Source organism: Haemaphysalis longicornis, unplaced genomic scaffold (genome assembly GCF_048455015.1).
Source record: "Haemaphysalis longicornis isolate Haplotype H1 unplaced genomic scaffold, Haemaphysalis longicornis Haplotype H1 scaffold_1, whole genome shotgun sequence".
Lineage (NCBI taxonomy): Eukaryota > Metazoa > Arthropoda > Arachnida > Ixodida > Ixodidae > Haemaphysalis > Haemaphysalis longicornis.
The window spans coordinates 33,254,848-33,281,539 of record NW_027526203.1 but is presented as its reverse complement, the minus strand read 5'-3'; the positions used below and the strand labels follow the sequence as shown (position 1 = coordinate 33,281,539).

Here is a 26,692-nt window from a genome sequence, read left to right as displayed (position 1 = left end):
GATAGCAGCGCTATTGTTTACAAAGGCAGTGGGCAGCCATTTCTGGCAACCAACATGCAGCACCATGCAGGCTGAATCTTGCCCCTTCATGACACATTTGCCGCAAGCAACCAAAACGCCTCCGTTGGAAAACCTGCCAATGACAGGTAGCCCATTAAAATCCGAATGAAAAATTGCCTGTGACGCTGGTGCACTGCCTTTGCAGTAATAATCAAAGGTAAATCAGCCATCGCTTTTGTGCCCCTGCTACATGGGCAAGGGCTGTTAACGCAAAGCCATGGGAACTGAACGGTGGTGGCTGTGTTCACACAGCACTTCCCATGTTCAGTTCCGTTTGGATGATTTATCACGTTACTCTTGAAATGCTACCTCGAGAACTCAAAAATTTCCTTCTCTAATTATTTTCTGCGCTGCACAGTGTATTTCTTTCACTCGTCGCAACCATTTTTTGTAACAGTACTGCATAACATTTAACCGAACCAATCCAATTCATGGCGTTGCAAATGGCTGCGCTTGTTGGAGTTCTGATGTGGTGAAGCGTCATAATTCACAATCCATCGCTTGAACTAACCGCAGCACTGCTGTCCTACTACAAGTTAATTGGCAAATGCGTCAGCGATGGTGTCCACATGAAGCGTTTTTGTGGCAGCGCGCTCGTCTGCAGCACACGTTGCTGGGCGCAGCCATCTTGCCCATCTGAAGACGGAACGGAGATCGGTGACCTCCGTTGGCGCGGTGATCGCTGTTGGAATCGCGCTGCTGCCGTTCTTGTAACGGCCGTTAAGGTGCCCGTGTATAACAAGGGTTCAAGTGAGGGCAAAAGAACCGCTCCGTCATTTGTTTGCACACTGCTATGCCTAAAGGCGGTCATGAAATGAGACCCCCATCCATCTGCAGTGGCAAACATACAAGAAAAGCAAAATAAAAGTATAATGTACGAATCTTTCAGCTTTGAAAACGCCATCAACAAGGCCTGTCGACGGGCTTCACACCCAGTTGTGTGCAGAAACTTCAGTTGACGTTCCCACAGCAAAACGGGCAGGCGCCTCGTAGGCGTTGTGAAATCCCCCCCCCAACCCCGAAACTATATTAATTCCCTGCGAGGCCACATGCGCGCATTTCAACTACAATTTCCTCGTATGTGAATTTTATGCCTCTATGAACTCTACGTGAAATCTAAGACTGGCATCGTCATTGCGTACTACTCGTGAAGCTCGGCAACGTCAGGCATCGTGAAATTGCCGTACTCGCTTGCTAGCGCACGGCCCGAACTCTCTCACCGTTTCCTGCCCTTGCATACTATTTTCTCCCCCCTGCACTTGGTAAATTCTCATCTGTTTACAGTCAAATCTCCATGATACGAATCTCCCAGGACCGCGAAAAATATTCGTATCCATCAGAAATTCGTATGAACACAGCCCAAAAAATTAAGCACTAAAACAAATTTTCGTTTATTTTTTTTCTTACTTTCGCGTGAAGAAATCCGTGACGTTTTTCTGCTTTTTTTTTAACCTCCACGTCGCCGAGTGGTCCTTTCTGGACTTTCATCTCCTCACTCTCAGTGCCCAAGCTCACTTTCAGGAGCGTTTTTGCACGCGATTCGTACGCGTCGGCGTTGTGCGCACGATATTTTCACGCCCGCATTGGCGATTTGGCGCCCGCAGTCCCAAAATTACGCGCGATGGGCGTGGCAGTGGGAGGAGCCTGGCGACTGGCGCCAATGGGAAGGCGTACGCCTCATGGCGGTAGTTACGAAGCGCTCAAGGCAGCTGGCGGGCTCCGCCGGAGATGTTTAGGCTTAGCACCCCGACGATATTTCATGGGCGCTTTCACTAGCGGCGCGGATGATGTTTTATAGCACCATTTCCACTCACATTATTAGCTCACTTACCGCATAAAAAACTTCGTGTGTACTTTGAGCGACATTTTAAAGAGCGGTTAGAAGTGGTATCTTGAGCGCCCCGCACCACTTCGCGACCGAAACCGTCGACATGTTGCCGTGGCCGGCCGCGCCCCGCGCAGCGTGCGGGTGGTTTCGCGGTGCGTTTTCGCGAGCAGAAAACAACAGCCTGGCTGTTTCTGGAGAAAGAGCGCCAAAGAGGGCAGCGAGCCCGTACGTCGACGTAGCTTGCTCGCTCGGCAGTCGGGCGCCTCGCCAACGCGTTCGTATCATCCGCCGGGCACTGCAGGTCCGTTCGTAAGAGCCGAAATTTTTCCCATTTCAAACAATGCAATATCAACGCATATCACGAGCTTATCGCGGCCCGAAAACCGCAAGGAGGGCGGTCGCGATGGCAGCAGCCGGTCTCGCGAGTGCAATAGGTGCGAAGCGCACTGCACGGAATTAAGTCTCGGGTAGGGGGAATATTTCACAACGCCTACGAGGCGCCATCTGCAAAACACATCATCGCCGTTATCGCAAGGGCCAGTTTGCCTTGGCTTGGCGCCGATTGTGTGCCGAAAACAGGTGCACCGCGATGTCGCTTTCAATGGAGAACCTCAAGTAGTTAATTTCGTTTCTGAAAGTCGGCGTACACCCTTGGGCGCAGGTTGGGTGCAGAATCGCCAAATTTAGAGGAAATGTAGCAGAATGTAGCAGCCAGAGCACTTGGGCGCAGTTTGGCGCAATTGGCGCAGTGGTAGCATCACTGCATTTGATATAAAAGAGGCACAATTCCAAAGAGAATGCAGCAAAACGTGAACTTCAGCAGGGAAACTGGCTACAAATCGTACAAACAGCCAGCCATAGGTCTGAGTCATAGCCTCTACAGGAGGCTATGTCTGAGTTCTGTCACAATGGTTGCCACACAACAGAAGCGGTTGCGACACCGGTCACGTCAATAGAAAACTGGTTTGGTAACGAATAAAGGGTGCATTATTTTTATTATTTTTAAAATATTGGGTTTGCAGTTGTACAGAACAATATACACAAAGAGCGTTTAACTTTTGACTGTTTTAACTTTGACGTCACTGCTAGTTGCACTGCCAACTGGCGATGCACGCATGGTCGCTTACGATGCACCTCAAAACAAGAATTTAGAAGTTGTTTCCCAATTTCCAGAAGCAATGAACTGTGAAAATATTCTGGATTTATGTTCTTAAAAGGTCATTAATGTAGACAAAATTAAGCAAAGATTTTCTTTTCACGGCCCCTTCACATTTCCGTGAGCTTCAAATTTGAAGAAATTCGATTTGAAACCAAACTTCCCTTTCTTTCACTCTGCCCTAATCCTGCATTTTCATAAACAGAGAATCCTATTACAGCCCAAACTTTATTTGAACAATGCTGCCTATGAATATTTGCATTAGCTGTGTCTACCAATAAGCGAAAAAGTGGCTTGAAACAACACTTGTAAACGGCAAAATATTGACAACCAGAGCGAGTGAGTAGCTGACAGGGACTGGCACAGAGTATCAACTATTATGCAATGCAAGAACACAACCAGAGGTAAAGCACATGCACAAAAAAATGTGATAAGAAAAGTCTCCACTCTTAATAAATACGCTATTCTGCATACTTCATCTCTCCAGTATACAGGCCTCTTGACACATTCATATTTTTTCTTATGGCGTAAGCCTCCTGCGTTTGTCGCATGTCCTGCGTTTGTCCTGCGTTTGTCGCTGCACTAACACCACATTTTTTCTTGCGCAAAGGGGTGCTGGACTCCATATCTCCGCCAACCAGTGCAAGTCATGCCTCCACAATGTTAAGGACCGCTTCGGCGTGCAGATTGTCAGAATAAAAGAATGGCAATTCCTGCAGTCATTTGTGTTAGCGGCAGCGCATATAGTAGTAAAAAAGAGAACCGAAAATGCAAACAGTAACACTGAAAAGGAGCGGGAAAATAAAAACCGTGAAGTTGTGTCACTGCTTCAAAATATGTCCCACACCATAAGAATGGTAATGAATGACAGGAGTTGAGGTGCATTTTCACCACCCATCAAGCATGCAGGAATGTGCACCCGCAGTGTAAGCAAGATGAAAGGGACCCTGCAACTTGCTTTGAGCAGTAAACAACCTACGCGATGTTTCGATTACACTGCGAAGAATATCCGAGTCAAATATTACACGTGCACATGAAGTAGCAAGCACGCAAATCACTGTAAAAGACGCGGAAATACCAACCGCGCTCTCTTCAATTTTTCTCATTAATTTATGCACCATTGGCACCTCTGAAATTACGTCATTTCTGCCATGGCTGTCCTATTGGTTGTTTGTAACGCTCTGCCGCCATCAGCGCTTTGCACCAACCTCTTCTATTGCCTGAAGCTGTACGAACAGTCTCAGCGTTTCTTTTTTCTTGAGTATGCACGAAGTGTGAGTGGCAAACTCAATACTTCCCTTTCAATCAGACCCCTTGAAAACAAACTTTTATTGCTTCAAAACGTCTGAGTGCACGCTTGCGCGCAGGTAGCCATGCCTGCTTTTTTGTTGCTCCAGACTGGAAATACACCCCTCCTTGTTACGGAGAAAAGGAGAAAACTCCCCAGCCTGCGATATATCGAAGGCCCCCTAAGGCAACACCACGAGCCACCCCCTTCTCTGGGAGAGAGCGTGCAGCTTTCATGCGCTGTCCCACTTGTCCGCAATGAGTTGAGAGGGAATGATTATGTGCAATCTCTCATTGCACGTACCTTCCATCATAGCAAACAGATTTCCATGATTCTTGTGGGAGGTGACTGCTGGGACAATAGACTTTACCCCAAAATACATTTTGAGTAGCCGAGGGTAAGTGGTGCGGGTCCCTTTGATAGGCAAGGGTGTGAGAAAAAGCACACCAACGCAAGTTTCTGTGTAGGGACACTGCTTATGAGATACCTCTTTCATGTGGAAAGGTCTACATAGGGCACACTGGAAGGTGTGTGAATGTGCGATTGCGTGAACATGAACATAACCTCTCAGTTGAGAACTGCACAAGTGGGCATCACCCATCCATAGCTCTGCACGCGCATGCATGACGCTCTTAAAGCAAGTGAAAATTGTCCAGGTGCAGTGATACATGAGGAAGGGCGATACAGGAAGCTTACCACATAGGAAAGAACGGATGCTATTGTGTCAGTGACATTTCAACGAGTCTTCATATGAAAGAGCGTATTTAGTAGGCTGTGAACTTTCCTTATCAATTTTTTTTGCATGCGAACGGAGGTACGTAACTTTGGCCGGCAATTATGTGTGTTCTTAAGCTGCCTAAAAGTTAGTTGCTAGTCATTGCCTGTTCTCACCAGCTACTCTCTGTGATTGTCGATATTTCGCACCAAGTGCAAGTATCGTTCAGATGCACCAACTCGCCAAACACATCTTTCTAAGCTTGAAAGAAGGGCTGAAATAACCTTAAACACAAAGCAATCATACTCTGCTTCATGGCTATGCCAAGGAACTTACCAGTAACTATTACCAGCAGGTATTGTCTAAAGCCTAATAAACTGCACGTCAATTTCCTCGATTTTAAAATGCAGAAATCATACAAACCTTCTGAGATTAGCAGCAGTGACGCACAGATTTTGCCCACTCTCGTCCACGGCGGTTGTGGCAGGGGGATCAGTAGTAAGGATCTCATGCCAGGCACTGCAAAAAAAAACACCAGACATAATATACGGTATTTTGCGAATGAAAAATAAGCAACCAAAACGAATAGAAAACCAGGCAAGCAGTTTAAATGCTTGAGCGGGGTCACAAAGTGTTACAAAATTGTAAAAACAATTTTTTCCTTAGGATTTGCAGCAGCCATAAAAATTTTGGAATTTTTTAGCACCGAGAAACTAGTCTGTAAACAGGTCCTCTGACAGAGGGGTTCCCTCTCACAAGTGTTGCAACGTAATGAGAGCATGCTTGTCAATCTTCCCACGAAAACCTGCTTGAGTTGTTCGCAACACCTAGAAAGTTTCCACAGATGCCACCCATCCCTGTCACAAGTGAAGGCATCACGAACTGACAACCTTAGGTTGTCCAGTGCTTCATGTTCAGGTGATATACGAAAATGCTATAAATCAGGGGTTGGCAACCCGCAGCTCATGGGGCAGTATTATGTGGCCCCCGGCACAATGGCAGACCCCCTTCTCTGTCACTTACTACCTGAAGGCCGACATGGCAGTTTTGGCCTCAACTGGCATGAAAGCTCGTGAAGTTCGTGCTGAAAATAAACATGATAAGGATTGCTAGTCTAGTTTTGTACACTACTTTCAATTTACGCAAAAAAAATTATTTGCCTGCAAAGCCCTCCTCCCCTCACAACCAATGTGCCCTCCGGCCCCCTCCGTGTCCATGGCATTAAACCCGGCTCTCCGCCTGAAAAGCTTGCTGACCCCTGCTATAAACTAATATTCAGCAAAAGCTGCAAATTTTTAACCTGTCACTACTTGTTCAATTCGAAGTGAATGAACATAAGTAAGATCTCTCCTTTGCATGCATCCCGCAAGCATACAAACCCATTAAACCCTTCGTAATTTCAATGAAGGGCACATGAAGACTTGCTAGGGTTTAGGTTAGGCCAAGTTGTTTCTAAGTTGAAAAAGACGAGACTGCAAAATGGGCAAGATACACAGGACAAAGAAATGAGGAAAAACACGAGTGCTGTTGTTTGTACTTATTTCTTTGTCTTTTGTGTAGCCTGTTTTGGGCATTTCCTTCCTTTTCACCCAAGACGACAGCAGACATTTTTCTAAAGAGTGGGCAGTAGCTCATGGCTCTCGGCAATTGTGTTCAATAGAAAACACTGGCGTCATCACTGAAGGATCTGTGTTTTCTCAGAAAGATCAGGCAGAGCAGGCCACCTTGGATACGTCAGGGGAGCCCTGACTTAGGCAGTTTGGGGAGAGGCACACATGGCATCACACTGATGTCGATGTCGAAAGGGAATCCGTCCTTAACTTTTTCGAGCATGAACATATTAAAACTGACTTAAAATATGTTCTATCGAACAGTTACAGGTTAACCTTCCTCAGGGGTGTCTCCATTTACAAAGAAAACTTTTTATGTATTCATCTGTGCTTTGAAATTTTGTGCCAGCACTCCTTAAGGGGCAGATTGAAGTTCTCACTATTCCCCGCACTATAATGCGGCAAGGGCCCTGTAACACAATGGAAGGCAGCAGCAAAAAAATGGGCAGTCAGCAAACTAGATTCCACACCATTGTGATGAAACCAAATCTTTGGAATCGCTGATCAAACCTTGCGGAGCTGATCAGTGTTTTAAATACAAAATGATATTGCCATGGTGTTCGTTCTTGCTTTAGGTGCTGACTCTGAATAGAAGCAGGCAACTAAAGCTCACCTGAACCCTCGGAGTTCCGAGGGAATGCCAGGCATGATTTAGATGATTTGCCGATAATTCATTCAACTTTAAAAGCTGCCATGCAGTTGAAGAGCCATCCAAAGAATGGTGCAACACCCCACCATTTGCAAAACAGCTTTCCTTCATTTTATGCTTCTTTCCTTATGCAACTGCATTGTAGCTGTTTGTCCTTCATGTTATCATTAGAAAATATTGTTAATTTTGACATGGAGCCCTAGAAGTTCTGGCAAGAATTCAACAAAACTGTTTTAATATTCAAATATTTTGGTTGTCCCCACACCACCCCTTAGCCTAGATTGACTGGGCATGGCGGCATCACCACCATGTGGGTCGCATCTAATCCCTTCCTGTATTTTGTACAGATATTTGGCCTGGTGCACATCGTCAATGAAACGTGCGCTGGTGCAACGAAAGTTGCGCCGTCGCATGAGTGGAACGCCTCCGACTGCCACGAACCGACTGACAATCTCCCAGCTTTATCGTGCACAAGCCCATCAGTTTTCCAAATCAAGATACCACCACATCACCACGTGACCAGTGGCTGGAGGACGTCATCAGCCGGTTCGGCTATAAAAGGCACTCCCGAGGACTGGGCTGGCACTGGGCACAGCGGCATCACCACCATGTGGGTCGCATCTAATCCCTTCCTGTATTTTGTACAGGTAAGCAAACGATACGGAAAGTGCTTTCGTTCTAGCGATCCATTCTTGGTGATGTTGCCGTGCCCACGGTTGTTCAGTTGCGGAATATGTTGCATATTGTTTGATGTGGCGTCATCTGTTAGGAGGATCCTTTTGCTAAGTGGCGATATTGAGACTAACCCCGGCCCTACTCTAGAACAAATAGCAAAGCAACTTAGCGAAATCGCAACTGACATCAAGGAGAGTAAGGAAAAACGCTTGACCGATATAGACAAAAAATTAGATTCATTAGCCAGCTTAGAAATAAAGGTCATGTCATGCCAGCAACAGATTGCGAATCTTGAAGCAAGGATTGATGATCTTGAAAACCGAAGCAGAAGGTCCAATATCATTGTTTACAGACTACCTGAATCAGAAGAAGAGAAAAACGAGTCGCTAGAGTCCACTGTAAACAATGAGATAATAAAGGGCATTATTGAGCTAGATCTGGTGGCTATTGAACGTATTCATAAACTGGGGAGGCCATCACCCGGCAAGGTCAGGCCCGTGATTCTCAAACTACTAGATTCAAGAGACAAGACAAAAATTTTGAAAAAGTGTATCAAACTAAAAGACACTGATTTTTCTATTGGGGAGGATTTCTCTGTAGGAGTATGGGAAATCAGAAGAAAACTATGGCAGAGCTGTAAAATGACTAGAGATAACGGCGATAAAGCCTCGCTGGTGTACGACAAGCTATATATCAACAAGAAGGAATACGTTTGGGACGAAGACAAAAATGATATAGTGCCCGTTCAAAAAAACGATGCCAGAAAGCGATATACCGTAGATACCAAATGCCGGCGGCCAAATACGCGAAGCCAACCGCCACGACAAACATAACTGAGGAATGTAATATAGACCAGATGCCTTCTGTCACCCCTCCCTATAAAAACACAGCTAGGTTGCGTAAAAATAGCGGGAACACAAACAAACGAAAAGAACTTAGACTAGTTAACATAAACATGTGCAGTGTCACTAATAAAATAGATTCCTTGGAAAGCGTGCTCATGCAGTATGATCCCCACATTGCGATGATAACGGAGACGTGGCTGCGAGAGGAAATTAGTGATGACGAGGTATTTCCCCGTTACAACGTGTATCGAAAAGACCGATCTGCCAGAGGTGGGGGAGTAGCCATCCTTGTCAAGCCAGAAATAGAAGCTACGATTGCAGCTGATGTTGGCATTCTTGAATGCTTGCGCGTACAGTTGTCATGCTGGGGACATAGCTTTATCCTGTACGCATGTTACAGCCCTCCAGATGCGAACCCGGAGTACCTAACCGTGCTGAAAGAACGTATGTCAAGGTTTTTAAATAGGCAAATCTTTTTGGTTGGAGACCTAAATTTGCCAAGTCTAGACTGGGAGGGGCTGACCTGTTCCCAGTTCAGTAAAAATGCTAACACTATTTTTGATATTATGCTCGCTCATGATCTAACTCAAATAGTCAAGCAACCAACACGCGTGCAAGGACATGCAAGCTCTATCCCAGATTTGGTATTCGTAAAACGTGCTTTTTCAGAACATACTGTAGTCGTGGAACAGGGGCTTTCAGATCATGAACTTGTAAGCGTGTCAATACCTCTGTTTCAATGCAGTAGCCACCAAAAATCACCCATCCAGTATTTTAAAGATTATTCAAGAGCTGATGATGACCATGTAATAGAATACACGGTAGCTGTACTTGCAGAATTTAATGATGACGCTTCAAGCCCGTGTGCTCTTTGGGCAAAATTCGTTGAGACGTGCCAACACTGTATGAACTTTATCCCTAACAAACCCAAACGAACGCACAAACGTACGCCATGGATGACTCATGAAATTGTTAAACTAAAAAGAAAAGTTAAACGGCTAAGAAAGCAGCATGCGCAGCGCACAGTTATCAAGGAGCACCAAAGAATCCTTGCTGAAAAAATGCATCGCTCAAAAAAAAAAAATACTATAAAACCTTCATGCCCAATTTTATAAAGAATGATCCTTGCAAGTTCTGGAATTATCTTAAAGATAGGAAGAAACCCGTTTCAAAGATTGCACTTGACGGCCGCATAGTTTCAAATTCTGGTGACATTGCAAATCATTTCAACACATACTTTCATAGCGTGTTTAATGTTCCCGGAGCATCTACGTCTTCTGTAGCGTCATCTCAATCATGCGAAGTCAATTTCATTTCATATGCTGGTTAGGTTTCCATGCTTGTAAACCTAAATACGAAAAAGAGTTGCGGTCCTGACGAACTACCCAATGTCTTTCTCCGACGTTATGCCGAACGCGTTGGCAAATTCCTGTTTGTAATCTTCCATGCTTCCCTGTCAACAGCAACATTGCCGCGTGACTGGAAAATGGCCCGAGTGGCGCCTATCTTCAAAAAAGGCGACAGATTATCAGTACCTAATTACAGGCCAATATCTCTAACTTCCTCACGTTGTAAACTAATAGAACACATTATAGCGAACCAGATTACAGAATTTCTTGAAACACTCCATACTAACACATTTCCAGCACGGCTTTAGAAGAAAGTATTCCACCGTGACGCAGCTTGTTACCGTTACGCATACATTTGCCGGCGCCCTCGATAATAACATTCAGATAGACACCATTTTTCTAGACTTTTGTAAGGCCTTCGATACAGTTCCTCATGAGAAATTAATCTACAAATTAAATAAAATAGGTCTTCCGAAGGTATTGGTCGCACGAGTAGCTGAATACCTGAGCAATCGGTGTAGTACGTCGCCATCGAGGGTCAAAATTCGAGTCTTTTGCCAGTCACGTCGGGTGTACCCCAAGGTAGTGTATTGGGGCCCTTGCTATTTTTGTGTTACATAAATGATATTGTAGATGTAATTGAGCCAGCCGTCCAGATACGGTTGTTCGCAGACGACTGCGCTTTATTTCGCGAAATTCATAACACACATGATCAAATAGAGCTATACAAAAATCTAGACTACATATACAAATGGTGCAACAAATGGGGTATGATTGTAAATACAGAAAAAACAGTTTCCATGTGTATAACTCGAAAAAAATATCCCCTTCATTATGCTTATTCTCTTGGTTCATCTACAGTTAAACACGTCAATAACTACAAATATCTAGGTGTTACGTTCACTGCTAACCTGTCTTGGAATTCACACATTGATAACATTTGTGCATCTGCTTTCAGAAAATTATGCTTCTTGAGACACAAGCTTCACAATTCACCACCAAATGTAAAACTTCTGTGTTATCAGTCCTACATTCGACCAAAATTAGAATACGCATGCGTAGAGTGGGATCCCTACACAAAATGTAACATAGATAAATTGGAAAGAATTCAGAGAAAAGCAGTTCACTTTACATATTCTAAATTTCGTCGCACGGATTCTCCATCGGAACTAATGTCAGCTAACAATATTCCACTACTTCAATCTAGAAGAAGGCAACTCCGCTTAGACTTCCCGAATTCCTTGCTTAACCATAGATTTGCGATTGACCCTTCATTGTATTTAACCCCTTTGTCAACCAGAAATACACGACATCACCAACCAAACTATTTAACACCATATTTTGCCAAAACAGATACATATAAATTTTCCTTTTTTCCGCACACAGTGTCTGAGTGGAACTCCTTGTCAGAGCGTGACCACCTTGCATAGTATGTATGTTTGTCGCATTGTGTATATTTGTTTATGTAGCACTGTATATATTTCCTCATTTTACTCACTTTATTTTTTTGCGTTCGTGATCAATCTTAGTTCACTGTTTTGCTTGTTGTGATTCGTGATTGCCCGTCCTGCTTGGACCACGTGTTGTGGTCTGCAGTATGAAATAAATAAATAAATAAAATTGAGATTAATACCCTAGTTACACGGCAGAAGTAACCGCAGTTACGTTTAACAGTGGTTGCTAAATTTTAACCGCAGTTATCGCAAACTGCGGTTTTGGCTGTTACATGCGAAATTCCAAGTCTGTCGACAGCGGTGACTTGGTTGTGAGCATATCAAAAATAAAGTAACAAACTTTTAACCTCACGATAAAAACCAAAGGTGAAGCAGTGTAGACAAAAGAAAATATCGTTAAACAGTTGCTTAACGTGCGGCGAAAAAGGGGCTTCCCCAGCAGCTTGCGACCGGCTTGTTCTCGGGTTGGTTCAGTGTTGGGAACTTAGGATCGCGGTGGATATTTGACAGGCGCTATATCTACAGCTGCGAATTACAATCCATAGCACAATTTTTAACCACACTAACATCCACTTTCTCGCATGTGGAAGTTCTTTCCCGTGATCAGATTGATTTCGAAGAGCAGCGACAAGCTGTTGCTGCCAGGTGTGGGCCGGTTCGAGCCGCTTTCAGTGCTGTGCGGACAGACGGGCCGATGTGTTTGCAGGCACGGCGGACGTGCGCGCGGATCTGAAAACGCTTCACGATTGCCTGCTTTGTCTATTTTTTTTTTCGCAAACGAGCGGAATTTACAAATTTAGGCTTTTCTCATAGTTGATCGGGTGGACCGCGAAACGAGCTGCTGCTCACGGGTGGTTGTGCCGACTTCAAGAGCGACACAAAGAGCGCGAGCTCCTCTTGGGGGCAGCTTTGGGGCTCCCGCTATTTGAGGCTTTCGTCTCCTGCGAACGCCAGGTGATTTCTTTCCCCTCCGCTGATGCGCCACCACTTGCGTCCAAACTGACTTGTGGGATTTTTGAACACTGCGGCAGCGGCAACTGCAGTTAGAGTACCCGAACTTAGGTGGCCAAGCTCAGTTTGCGTTTACCTTGGTTAGCGGGGTAACTTTGCCCGTGTAACTAGGATATAAGTGTCTCAGTCAACTGTGGGAAACTAGCAGGCGAGTTTTACTAATTACATAACAACCTGAAGTGTGTATTTAAATATGCATGAGTACTATTTCACTCTCTCAGGTGGAAAAACAAAGCCCATGAAATGTGTATTTTGAGAACACTTATTGATACAGTTCTGTCATTATTAAGCATCATACGACATTTCGCCACCTGTAATTTTATCAAATTAAAGCAGTGCATCTCAACCGTGCTGCAGTACATTAGCATTTATTCGAATAATCACTAAGATCAAAAAGCCTCATAGCAGCCACTGAGTAAAAAGGTTTGTGCGAATGACGGGAAAGGAATGCTTCTACCATGAAAATACAAAACCTGGACCACATACTTATATTATTGCACTTTGTTACAGCCTACCTACCGTTGGCTTTATTTGAGTTGTTTCAATTACGGCATATTACCGCATTTCCTCTTTAGTGTTGTGTAATGAAGTAAGGGTATTGCAATAAGCACACGCCGCAAAATTCTGCGCATAGGTGTCCTCACAATGCTGAACCTCAAAAAAAAAAAAAAAAGAAAGAAAGAAAAAAGAAAGCACACGCTATAAGAAACAAACAGGACCATTTTTTATGCACAACGGCTATGAATGGTCAGTTGCCTAGATTGTAATACTTTGCTGCCCCAATATTGTTGAGGCCACGGACATGGCAGGGAACAAACTCAGTACGCTCGCACGAGCTTTGCAGCCACAGAAATTGCAGCGCGCAGTCGTAGTTGACAAAGATGCCAAAAAAGGTGTGTATGTGTGTCTAAGGGAAGGGGGGGGGGCAGAGGTCATCAGTAGTTGCTCACTAAAGCCACCAGCGGTTGTCTTGCGACTAAAAGTATAAAAACTATTTTCTGCCAAAAAAATTGTGTGAATGCATTTGCCTACTGATTGATTAGCAATACAGCACTTTCCAAGCTCACTGACGACTTATTTTAAAAAGGTTCACAGCACTGTAGAAAGCCACAGCTTCTTTCACTTAATAACTATGACTGCTCTAAAATTACAGCCACGCTGCATTCAGAACTTCTCTGCCAGAAATACTGTTTTGCGAAGAACAAACTATTCGCTGCAGTGTTTCACTAAGCATCATCTTTACTGCTTTCAAAACAGCGGTTTATTTGTACTGCAGAAACATGGCTTGCTCAAATGTTTCTTTTTTTATATTAGCTTTCTAAGGAAGGTTTGCAACCTACATTTAAAGGCTAGCAGTGTACTGTGTTTGCAATGGGGAAAAAAAAAAAAAAAAAAAGAACCAGTTGGCAATATTCACGTCTGCTGCGGTGCTCACAGGAGATAGCAGCGGCCCATGCACTACCCCAAAGCTGGGAAGCATGCACGCACCACCGTTTGCAAGCAAAATGCCTACAAGCTCCTAGAGCAAGATCTTCTGAGAAATGTCATAACATCTGAAAATCAACTTTTTTCCTTTCGTGCAAGAAAATGCCCTACAATTTCCTACTATCACCTTTACAAACCGATACCTACCTCGACTTCTTAGAAGCTCTTGATCGAGGTCTGTATTGTGATAATTGCTTAACTTGATCTACCTCAGCACTGATTCATTACTTCAAGCACCCCCCTGACACCAGGGACCTGCCAGGAGAAATGCACACATGGCTTTTTCCACATTGGCATAGTAAATGGCAAAAAAGCCACTGCCTCTCGGGCTAGTGCCGCAGCACTGACAGGAACATTGTCAGCTTGTTCTATCCAACGGTTATTATCATAGTAAGCTTCTAGCCAACAATAGAGGTTACAAACTTGCACAGGAAAGGATACTAAAAAAACTGAGCAAGCCTTGCCTACACAGTACAAGAACTTCTGAACTTGTGCTTGGTTGCTGCAATGAAGTTTCTGAGGAAGCATAAATAAATGCTGCTTAAAAGACAATAAACACGAATTGCTGTCGAATTAACATTGGCAATATTTAGTTCTTTGTATGATTATAATTTATGTTTCATCCAGCTGCCCCCAGTAAGGAAGTTTTTAAGCACAGACTCAATTTGAGAGCACACATCGTGAACTGGTGCAAGCTGCATCTTTCACGGTTTTCGATAATGCTATGAACTTTCTAAAAATAAAGCACCAATGAGGTTAGATAGTGCCATTACCAACAAACAGTGCTTACTCAATTGCATTCCAGACGATTTGTCTCCGCACCAAGGTTTTGGCAAGTACAATTTTATTCAACGAGTCAGCATCCCACAGCTTAACCGCGCTAGAGAGTGCACTCATGGTGAGCGAGAACTAACTGCACGGCGGGTTTGCCCATGCTGTGCACAGGCTGCAAATGCACCGTGTCGCATGCTGTCTTTTCAGATTCATGGTCTCTGGGTGGTATATTTTGTCATGCCAGTCCTCTTAAATATAACCGCTGTACCCACATTTTTCAGGCATTTTTTTCCCCAGCATGCAGGTCGGCATGCCTTGGGTGAAGTTAACAATGTGCAAAGGCTACTTGTGTGAGTGTCACTGCACAGTTGTTGAGTACACAAAAGAATAACAAACACAAGATCGTTATGCATTAAAAACCATAACTAAGATCTTGGGGGTCCCTGAGTGCTTCCGCCAATAGATCATCACGCCCAATTGAACATATTAGAATGTAGCACTTGGCAACAATACGCGCTGTCGTACGCTGTTTTTAGAGCCCAGTTATTGATTCCCATCCCATTATCTATCGCTAATTTCTGTTCCCTACAGGTTAGCTCTGTTCATTTTATAGACGAGAAACAAACAAAAATCAACCCTTTTCTAGTGCTACAGCTCAGCTCTGCGGGGAAGGTGAGCGCACAGCTAATTCGTAGGGTACAGGAGTCGGGTGCAGCAATTGACTGCAAAAAGCCTGGCACAGGGAAATATAGCTCCACAAACCGCGATTTCGGTGAGAACCACACACAGCATGGTCCATTTGCAGCCTGTGTACAGCATACGCAATCCTCGCATGCAACTAGCTTTCACTCGCCTTTTACCCACTTTCTACTCCACTGTTAAACTGTGGGTTGCAAACTGTTGAACAATGAACTTACCAATTTTCAAATCAGATGAGGCGTCCAAATCAGCCACACGATACGCAGTCCAATGCGGCTGGTGGCTAGTGGCTGGGGCCGTGGCTGCTCCCGCTGTCCCCTGGGAAATGCCTGCACGGCTCCACACCAATACCCGGAAAATGGCGCCACCCTGAGAGGGTTGGAAAATTGCGGTTATAGTCAGGGCGTCTACCAAACTGATGCGTCAAAATTTCCCTAGTTTTTCAAAATTTCAATCACTGCTTCAGAAATTTCCATGAGCAACATGAGTTCATTCATTTCTAGGCAGTTTGAAAACGTCACATGATGCTGTCATGCTCAAGCATGCTGAACAATCAAAACAATAGAGGAGGTGAACAAATATCATACGTTTCTTAAATTGAATTTAAATAGTTAAATACAAATACGTATGTTACAGTATTTAGTCGATCATAACACGTTTTCTTTTTGCAACCTGAAGTCAACCCTCGCTTACAATCGAATAGCGCAACCCAAGTTGCCTAAAAATTGCAAGGATGCACCCAATTGTCATCAATGGCTACAGTTTTGACCATTTCCCAATTTATGTCAGCAAGATGTGCCAGAGCTGTTCGGGTTCAGTACAAGCTAAGATCGACTTTTTCCATTTCCTTGCTTTTTTTTGTGGTGGTTGACAGCGTGCGCACCGTTTTTCCTTTGTTTTTGCGCCGTACTTTTGTTTTGAGGCATAGGTAACTTTCTTTGCCCTCAAGTTTTTTAACACCTCTTCAGCTCCCCTTGTTACGGCCACGTGTTGCACTCAGTATGACCCATGCTATTTTAATGGCTCAAGAACTAGGCAATTCGGCAGCTCCCCGAAGAGTCAACATCGACCGTCTGTGGATGGCAGCTACTGCGGGAACACCTTTTTACATGCGAACCCTGCAAAAAGTTTCCGAGGGCCTTGCTACAGCTGCCACGTCAAATTACAAAAGGGTCACCAAACAGTGCAACCGCCTTTTGGCGATCAGTGTTGAACTTATACAGCTCAAAACAAGCGATATCGCTTGACAGGTGGGCTTCCTGCGAAGTTATAAGTGTCAAAGGTGGGCGCCTAGCCCAAGTGTTTGAAAAATAAATGTGCTTTTCCATAATTCCCCTGGCCTCCCGTGAGTACTTTGGCGGCTTTTTTTTTGCCTCGACAGAAAGTTTCTATGAGTTACTTTTGTGGTTTTAATTTTTCTTTCTAGGTGTGATGAAGTCAGCCTCACGCTACAATTGTGGTCGCATTACAATTCAGTAAACACGGTATGTGGTTGTCTTTGGCATTATTATTGGAAGGGCAAAATTCAAAATAAGCATACACTATGTTCTTGTGCTTTTTTTAACTGATCTCGATAAGAAGAGCAAGACTATAAGCAACAACGAAACAAAATCTTATTTGTGCCGGATCATCAATGAGAGAAAAGCTTTGGAGGTATCAAAAAATGATGATGGACTGGTTCAGGTACCCCTGCTTCACATGCTGGCCACAAAATAAGTGGACACTAAATACTGCACAGTTTAAGCACACACAAAGTAATTGGTACACAGGGGGGTTGTGGCCAAATCACTAGGGAGCACTGCCTTGCTGCCCCAATATCTACCTAAAGTAGACCATGCAGGAACACAAGCCAGCATGGTCTACTTCAGGTAAACCTACCCATCCGTACTATTGATGCATTTTATTTGCCAGGGCTATGAGCAACGTTTGCCCCCTCATCCCACCAAAAGGCTCTGATAAAAATCACGTGATTACGTTACGCCGTCGGATTGATTGATTGCACGGTTTAACACGCTGAAGCTGCACATGGGCTATGAGGCGCACAGTAGTGGAGGGCTCAAGATTAATTTTGAGCACCTGGGAAACTTTAACTTATGCTGAATCTCGAGACAAGGGTGTTTTCGCTTTTCGCCTCCATCAGAAAAGCCGCCACCGCAGCCAAGATCAAACCTGCATATATGAGCTCAGCACCACACCTTAGCCACTGAGCCTAGCTGAGGGTGCATTATGCTGCCAGTGTCTCAAGCTTGCGAATGCAGTAAATACTGCTTAGGTACTAACATTACCCTATAGTGCAAAGAACCAAACTTTTTACTGCACTTAATTTACATTGTTTTGGTACCATTAGTTTTTTTTTCACATCCTTCACACACTATCTACCCAAATATATGTTCAATATGATGACCAGGCGGTTGATGCCTTGCCAGAACTACCACCCCATAAACATGTGCGGCCACTTCACTGGCCCAAAAGAATGAAATCGTCAATTCTTATGATTCGAGGTGATCTTGAGTAGCATGTGGCTATGCCTCATTTAAAAACAGAACCCAACATGTAAACTTTGTCTGCACACGTTTAAAGGCACTAAAGACATTTTATATAGATGAAAAGAATATTTTTAATAATTAAATGAGCAACAATAAAAAAAAAGATGGCAAAAAAAGCATAACGGTTCGTTTTCCTTCGAAAAAAATCTATTTGGCTAAAATGAATTTGAACTCATTCATATGCTCATGCCACAACAACTGAGGCTGTGCGCATAATGTAAGCACTGCTTACAGCATTTTGAGCAGTCACAGTATGCAGTCGACATAAAGAAGTGAAGCATAAAGATGCCTCACTTCAGGTGCCACAAACAGTGCCGCTCAGTAGCATAGACATGATCTTATTTCAGAGAAAGGGGTGGGTGAGCTTGAATGCAAAAAAAAGGAAAAAATTCAATCGAGAGATCAACTCACAACTCAACTTCACAAATAACTTTGGGACCTTGCACACACACTCAGCATAACCTTCCCATTGTTTTTATTTTGATGATGACGATGTTTGGATTTTTGTGGCGCAAGGCCGACTGAGGGCAAAGAGCGCCAAAGTATGGTTGGTTAATTTAGGTGACATGAATGTAAAAGTAAACCATTTCAGTAAAAAAAAAACAAAGTAAAACACACGGTAATGAAGACGACTGGTGTAAAGGGCCAGGTTGTCATGATGCATGGTAAGAGATGAGATGTAAAAACTTGACATCAGTGAGAAACTTAAAAACACGCTTGATGGAAAACATGGGCTCGTCTCCTAAAAAGTACGATGGGTTAAGCGGGATGTGTCGTCTGTATAGTTGCGGAAAGTGTTTGCGTCGTGTTGTGTCAAGTGCCTTGCATTGAACGAGTACGTGGATTACGGATAGGCCCTCTCCACACCCGCTGCACATGGGTCTTGGAGATCCCGTGAGCAGGTGGGAGTGTGTTGCATGCGTGTGGCCTATCCATAATCGAGCCAGGGTAACTTCATTGTGTCTGTTGTGAGTATCAGTGGTGTATGCTCCCAAGAGTGTCTTTATAACGTGTAGTTTGTTGTCAGTCTGTTGATTCCAGTGTGCTTGCCATGTTATGCGAAGGTGTTGTCTGATGTGTGATTTGAGGTCGGTGTAGGGTATTGTTGTTATGTCAACTGTAGTTGTAAGGGAAGCAGCGGCCGCCATTCGGTCTGTGGTCTCATTACCTAGAATTCCAGAGTGCCCTGGCACCCAGCACACGGTCACTTCAAGGTTCAACGCATACACAGACATAATAGTACTAATGAGAGCATTGACCACATGGTTTTTAGACTTCTGTGAGGATAATGTACGCACAACACTTAAGGAATCAGTATAAATTACAAATTTCGGAATTTGACTTAGAACAATATGTTGAACTACAAGAAGTATGCCATAGGCCTCTGCCGTAAAGATACTTGTATCTCTATTCATAGTTCTACAGACACTAAAGGTGCCACCATGCGCAGCACAAGAAACAGTTGTGGCAGTTTTTGAAGCATCCGTGTAAAATTCAGCACACTTGTATTTGTGCTGCAGGAACAAGAAATGTTGCACGATCGTGCTTCTAGGCACTCTGTTTTTCTCGACACTTGTAAAAGATACATCACATGATATTGGGCGAAGCTGCCACGGTACCAGAAGTTCAGTAGCAGAGGTTTTGATGGTGTCTGAGAACATGACATCAAGTTGTGACGCTTCTTCTCTTACTCTGAAAGCGAATGGAGCAGAGACTGATGGACGATTAGTAAGAAGTTGAGATATGAATGTATCATAAAAAACTGATGTAAAATGATGGTGAGGATTGACGAAATTTTAAAAGCATAAAGCAGGTCTGTGTAAGCTCGCTGACGTTCTAGGCTCCATTTGTTGCACTCTACATACAGACTTTCGACTGGACTAGTCCAAAAGGCACCACGCGACAAGCGGAGCCCTAGATGAAGCACAGGGTCCAGCATTCTGAAGGATGTTTTAGTGGCTGACCCATAGACAACGCTACCATAGTCCAATCGTGAACCTATCAAGCTGGTAAAAACACGTAAAAGAAGTTGTTTGTCAGCACCAAAAGAAATGTGCGACAGAACCTTCAGGATATTCCTTGTTTTTAAGCATTTATGTTTTAGTTGTTTTATGTGTGGGATGAATGTGAGTTTTCGTCAAAGATTATACCTAAAAACTTGTGTTCCTTTTCGAGAGGAATCGAGACACCATTGAGATGAATGTCTGGATCCGGCCGGATGCCACGCCTCTTGGAAAACAAAACACAAGTGCACTTCCCTGGATTAAATTTAAAACCGTTGCTATCTGCCCAACCAGCTACCTTGTTAACACCAAGCTGGACTTGACACTCACAGACAGACAGGTTACAAGACTTAAAGGATAATTGTACGTCCTCTACATAAATTGAGCAGGAAATCGACAGTGGCAATGCCTTCCTAAGCGAATTCATTTTCACAATAAAAAGGGTGCAACTTAAAACTCCACCTTGTGGCACTCCATTTTCCTGCCCATGAACCCTAGAGAGTGCAGTTCCAACTCGCACACGAAAGGTTCTTTGAGACAAGTAGCTGGCAAGTGTGTTCATCATGTTACGTGACATGCCGAAGGACTTGAGGTCGCTTAGGATGCCATACCGCCACGCGGTATCGTATGCTTTTTCCAGATCAAAGAATACCGTCATACAATATTGTTTGTGGAGGAAAGCATCCTTTATATAGGACTCGAGCGCGACGAGTTGGTCATTGGTGGACCGCCCCGCCCTGAAGCCTGCCTGGCAGCACTCGAGAAGACCATTGTACTTCAGAAAGTACAAGAGTCTCCTGTTTATCATCTTCTCGAGGAGCCCGCACAGGCAGCTTGTGAGGGCGATGGGCCGATAGCTAGCAGGAGAGGAAGGGTCCTTTCCTTCCTTCAGGAAAGCCACTACTATGGCCTCCCTCCAAGAGCGAGGAATGTGCCCCGAAAGCCATATATTGTTGAATAGATGTAGGAGTGTTTCAAGAGTGTCTGGGTGTAGGTGTTGTATCATGGTGTATGTGATTTTGTCTGCACCTGGAGCTGAAGGCTTACATGTGCTCAGAGCAACCTTCAGCTCATGAATTGAAAAAGGAGAATTGTAAGAAGTGTGCGACTTGTTGTTATCACGCAGGGACTTCTTTTATACAGATGTTTTGTGTTTCATGAAAGTGTTTGTGTAGTGTGCTGAACTGGACACATGTTCGAAGTGTTGTGCAAGTGTGTTAGCTGGTCTTCCAGTGTGTCCCCTGTTGTACTAACCAGGGGCAGGCTGTGTGTCTGTTGTCCTTTTAGTCTTCGTATTCGTGTCCAGACTTTGTGTGTGTCAGTGTATGAGTTGATGGAAGTGAGGAAGTTGCGCCAACTCTCCCTTTTCGCCTCACGACGCGCTTGCTTCCCAAAAGCCTTTGCCCGTTTAAAAGAAATGAGGTTATCTGACGTGGGGTACCGGCGAAGGACGCCCCACGCCTTGTTCTGGGCCTCTCGCGCCCGCCTGCAGTCCTCGTTCCACCAGGGCCTCCTTGGGGTGCGGGACCCACTGGAGGCCTGGGGAATGGACTTTTCGGCGGCGTCGAGGATGTGCGCCATGATGAGTTGGGCGGCTTCCTCCACGTGTAGGTGTTTTATGGATGTGTGGTGTAGTTGAGATATTTATGTGAATGTGCTCCAGTTTGCTTTTGATTCATTAAACCTTTTATGGGAAGATGGGCTGCTCGGGCCAATACCTATACATATACGTTAATGAAGTGGGGAAATGGTCACTACCATATGGGTCTGTGCCCGCACCCCACTCAAGACATGGAAAGAGAACTATGGAACCAATAGCCAAGTCAAGATGAGAGTATGTATTGTGTCCTAACCTATGGTAAGTAGGCTGTTTTTTGTTGAAAAGGCATGCTCCGGAGGATGTAAGAAACTTCTCTATCAGGCGACCTTGGGCATTCGTTCTGGAAGAGCCCCAAAGAGAGTTGTGCGCATTAAGGTCACCTGTTAGTATGTATGGTTCGGGCAGCTGGTCAACCAGTGCCTCGAAATCAGAGCTCAGAAGTGCAAAATCAGGTGAGATGTAAATGGAGCATACCGTTATCAACCTATTAAATATTATTGTACGGATCACTACAGCCTCGAGGACAGTGTTTAAAGAGAGAGTGTGGGATGCTAATAATTTCCAGGAGATAATGGCCACACCTCCCGAAGAGTGGGTGCAGCCAACCCTGTCCTTTCTGAATACCATGTACCTATTTAACAAATTTGTTTGTTTAGAATTGAGGTGGGGTTCCTGGAGACACATGATACTTGGCTGACTGGCATGCAGAATCTCATACACATCGTCAAGATTTTTAAGCGGGCCTCTGCAGTTCCATTGGATGATGTTTTCTGTTCCCATTATTTAAATTTAAGAATGACTGGAGTGTGTGTGTTCGTGTGTGTTCATGTGTCGTCTTCCGGGGCTGTTACTCTTGGATTGGGCTTTTTGGGCCTTTCTGTAGGCTTGGAAGTCGGTGGCCGCTCCTTGCGCTGCGTTGCAGGCAGGAACGGCCCGACATCCATCTCGTCGTCGGATGTCCGAGGGGTGCCCGACGGACCGGGCCCCCCAGACTTGGCCCCCTTTCGGGAGCCCTTCATTTGAGCCGCCACCATCGGGGGCGCCAGAGGTGGCACGGGCGGTGCGGTGGCGGTGGGAGCCGATGTGGGGCCCGTGGTGTCCATCACCTCGGTACCCTCCAACGCACTGGAGGACGGGGAGGCGGAGGCGGGAGCGGCACCGGTCCCGACAGAAGTGGTTTGCACCACAACCGCTGCTGCCTCAGCAAGCGGCGTGGTGCCGGGTTGGGCTGCGTGAGGCAACCCAGCGGGGGGCGGGACCAGGTCAGACTCGCTGAACTGGGTCCCTCTGGACACCAGACGCCGCTCCGCCCCCCCGGCGAGCTGCGTCGGCGTACCTCCCCAGAGGGAAAGAGGCGAACCCGTCCGTTGGCGATCGGCGTCCGCAGCCAGCCAGCACGTGCGCCCCTCCCCCGCTCCTATTCGCTCTCAACAACAGGTGCGGGCGCGCATGCGCGTGCTCCGGCGCTGAAAGAGGCGTTGCAGCAGCAGGTGCTACCTCCTCTCCCTCTACTGCACGCACTACGAATATAAAGCGGGCATCACGCACTACGAATATAAGCGCGGCTCACTCCATTCTACTCCTGCGCTCTGTTCTGCTTAAAGAAAAGAATAATAATAAAGATCCAACCGATTGCCCCGCAGACAGGGTGTGGTGCAAACGATGGCAATAAATAACACGTTACGTACTTACGTCTCTCGTCTCTCTCTCTCTCGCCTCGCAACCCAACTACCCAACCCCTACGACAACAACAACTACAACTACCACCGCCAACTACCACAACCTACGCCACGTGACCACCCCCAATGCTCTGCATTTACTCGTGTCCCTCGCGCGGGGGCATGCGACGGAGGTTTTTTTTTCTAGTTGGAATTTTTCGCACTTGCAGGAGTATGCCGCATGCGGCCCCCCGCAGTTTACACAAGCGAGGGTTTCGGATGGGCAGTTGTCGCTAGGATGATCGTGCGCCGCGCATTTTGCACACGTCGTTCGGCCACGGCAAGAGTTAGTACCGTGCCCGAACCGCTGGCACTTAAAACAGCGCCGCGGGTTCGGGATGTACGGACGTATTGAGCACCTGATAAAACCGGCATATATATGTTGTGGGAGAACTGCGCGGTCAAAAGTCAGGATAATGTGCTTGGTGAGAATCTCCTTGTCTCTGCGGATAGTGATGCGTCTCACGGCAGTGACGCCCTGATCCTTCAAGCCGGCAAGGAGATCCGCATCCGTTTCGTTCAGGAGGTCTGTCTCGGATATCACACCCTGCGAGCTGTTGAGGCTCCGATGGGGTGTGACCCTGATGTCTAGATCAGCCAGTTTAGTCTGAGCTAGAAGCTTTGTGGACTGCTGCTTGTCATTTACCTCAATGAGGAGTTCACCAGTTCTTTGTGTTTTGGCCTGATATGATTTTCCTATTATGGCTTCAAGATATTTTGCAATCAAGAAGATTGACTGAGATGCAAGAGGTTGGGTTGGATTGAGGGATTCCATGACAAGAAATCGAGAAAAACGATCCGGTTCAGGAAATGTTAACGACGGCAATGGGGGAAAGGATACTTCGGTGCGGCCCCTTTTCAGGGACCGATCACGTTTGGGGGGGGGGGGGGGGGGTTGGAAAATGCCATATGATACATCGAAAAGCAGGGAGACGGGGGTACTTTCTCCTTTGACCTTACCCTGGTAGTCAAAGAGGTCCCGGAGCTCCCTGTCTGGTAGACAGGCAGGGAGCCCATCGGCCGGAGCTTGACCAAGGTTCCGACGGCCACCGTTTACGGCTTCTACCCTTCACTTTTAAACACCTCGCCACGGTTGGACACGGTTTATGTTTGGGAGCTCAGGGTCCGCGGTGTTGCTGCTCACCGTCACCATGAATACTCAAGGTGCCCCGTGCGGGGCATTGTGCGGGGCATTGCAAAACAGCCGGCTGATTAACTGACCACTGACAAGGAACCGATGTGAACTCAGTGCATAGATAGCGCCAAAGGATGTCAGGAGTCTGTATTCACACAAAAGAACAGTGCCTTCCTGTATCCACAAGAGATTAGGCTTAACTAGCTCGCATTCACTGGAAGCATGCAGGCTACCCTGCCAGAAGTGTGCTAAGAGCACCATCACTCCACTGGCGCAGCATCCAACATCCAATGCATAATATTCAGTGCCACGGTAATACAGAAGGGTCCATAGGTATAGAGGGGTTATTGTGGCCGATATGCATGCATATATGATATGCTCCTGTCAGTTACTGGTGGTGCAGCTACACAGACCCGAGTTTGGCCCCAGCTCCAGCATTCCAATTACTTCTTGCGGCACTGGTACTGCACCTGCAAGACCTTGTGCTTACTCACATTACTAGCATTATGACATAACAGCTGCCCAGCCACAAGCAGACGTTGAAGGACTTTTAACACACAAAATTTGCTTTGCACAGGTACTACATCATGTGCAAAAAAAATATAAAACAAGAATTCGCTTTCTGCACATATAAAAAGCTACATTCAACATAATTCAAATGTCCTAAACATGCAGAGCATCGTACTGCTGAAAGGGCTACCTACTACTATTATTCCTGTGGTAATGCAAGAATAAACAACTCCCACAAGTTAGGTAAAGGCCCTACAGCACTCGCCCGCACTCGGGCTGTAAAGGCCCTACAGCACTCAAACGCATACTTATAGGTCCAGTTCTATTTCTGGGTTCCTATATCGGCCACATAAACGCTGTACGTACCTGTATTGCTTTTCACTTTGCCAGACAGCCCGCGTCCTGAAGCTCCAGCCACTTTTGAATGAAAAGGTTGCAAAGAAAAGTTACATAAGCACGAACGTCATTACCTGCCAAAGTTAAAGGGACCCCGAAAAGCTTTGTGAAGGTGGCAGTCAAATGCATCCAGGTGGTAGAACACACCACGAGGGATTTTTGAGACAAGTGCGAGCCCCATACGATGTACGGATAATTTGTAAACAATTTTTGAAGGTCGCCTTTTTCAGCCGATGGGCGCGACGCCGCAGCGAGCCGACCGCGGCTGACACCGGCTGACACAACGGCGAAGGCGCCCCCTGATTTGCCCAATCGCCGGCGACATTCCTCCATGGCCGGCGAGGTCGGCCGCCGGCGGCGTCACTGCCATTGTCTTCCGGCTGCTCTTCCTCCTTCCTGCGCGATCCCGAGGCAAAGGCGGCAAAGGCGGGTCCGCAGCGATTGACGCGTACAGGTGCCGTCAACAGTAACTGGAGCACAGGAGCTGCGGCCGAACCGCATAGGAGCGCCGTGCAGCTGCGCCGACGGTAAACGAAAGGAGCAGAACATGCATGCGCGCCTGCCGACATCGATAGCCCATCAATACTTCTGAACCCACGAATTCTTTTAACTCGGTTTTGAGCGTTGTTCGCAGTATACTGGTCTCAACGATGACCCACTTAAAAATATCAGAAAACAAAAATTGTCACTTAAGATCCCTGCGACGCTTCTCCAGCAGCTCGCGTTCGCTGAAAGCGTGTGAGCGCGCTGACAGATACCGCCTGTGCTATCAGCGCCATCGCAGTATGCTGCGAATAATACTCGAAGCGGCGTTAAGTTAAGAGTGGGTTGAGAAGTATAGATGGGCTATCCCCGTCGGCAGGCACGCATGCGTGTTCTGCTCCTTTCGTTTACCGCTGTTGTAGCTACACGGCGCTCCTATGCGGTTCGGCCACAGCTCCCGTGCTCCATCTGACGGCACCTGTACCTAGGCGCAGGAATGTAGCTATATAGCGCAGCTGCTTTGAAGGAAGCAGAGAGGGAGGAGGAGTCGATCGGCAAGTGGGGAGAGGTAACATTTAATTGCTTCTGGCACAGCTAATACTGAATGTAGATCAATAATTCCAACGGCATTGCATCACTATATTGGTGCTACGCGACAATACAGGCCTTTTGTAACTTTTACAGAAGGCTTTTCTGGGTCCCT

The 26,692-nt window shown here is 45.9% G+C and overlaps 1 protein-coding gene and 1 long non-coding RNA gene across 2 annotated transcripts in view; one reads left to right on the top strand and one right to left on the bottom strand.

Annotated features, from left to right (window-relative positions):
- Positions 1 to 25,951, bottom strand: part of LOC144163575 (uncharacterized) — a 30,686-nt gene extending 4,735 nt beyond the window's left edge. The window contains exons 1-3 of the long non-coding RNA XR_013320950.1: positions 25,477 to 25,951; positions 15,817 to 15,967; positions 5,471 to 5,566 (exon numbers count right to left, since the gene is read on the bottom strand). This is a non-coding gene — a long non-coding RNA (uncharacterized LOC144163575). The remainder of the gene's footprint in view (positions 1 to 5,470; positions 5,567 to 15,816; positions 15,968 to 25,476) is intronic.
- LOC144163559 (uncharacterized) lies at positions 7,615 to 8,814 on the top strand. Its single transcript, XM_077694415.1, has one exon. It carries the CDS (start codon positions 7,615 to 7,617, stop codon positions 8,812 to 8,814), a length of 1,200 nt encoding a protein of 399 aa, XP_077550541.1.
- Positions 25,952 to 26,692: the final 741 nt, after the last annotated feature.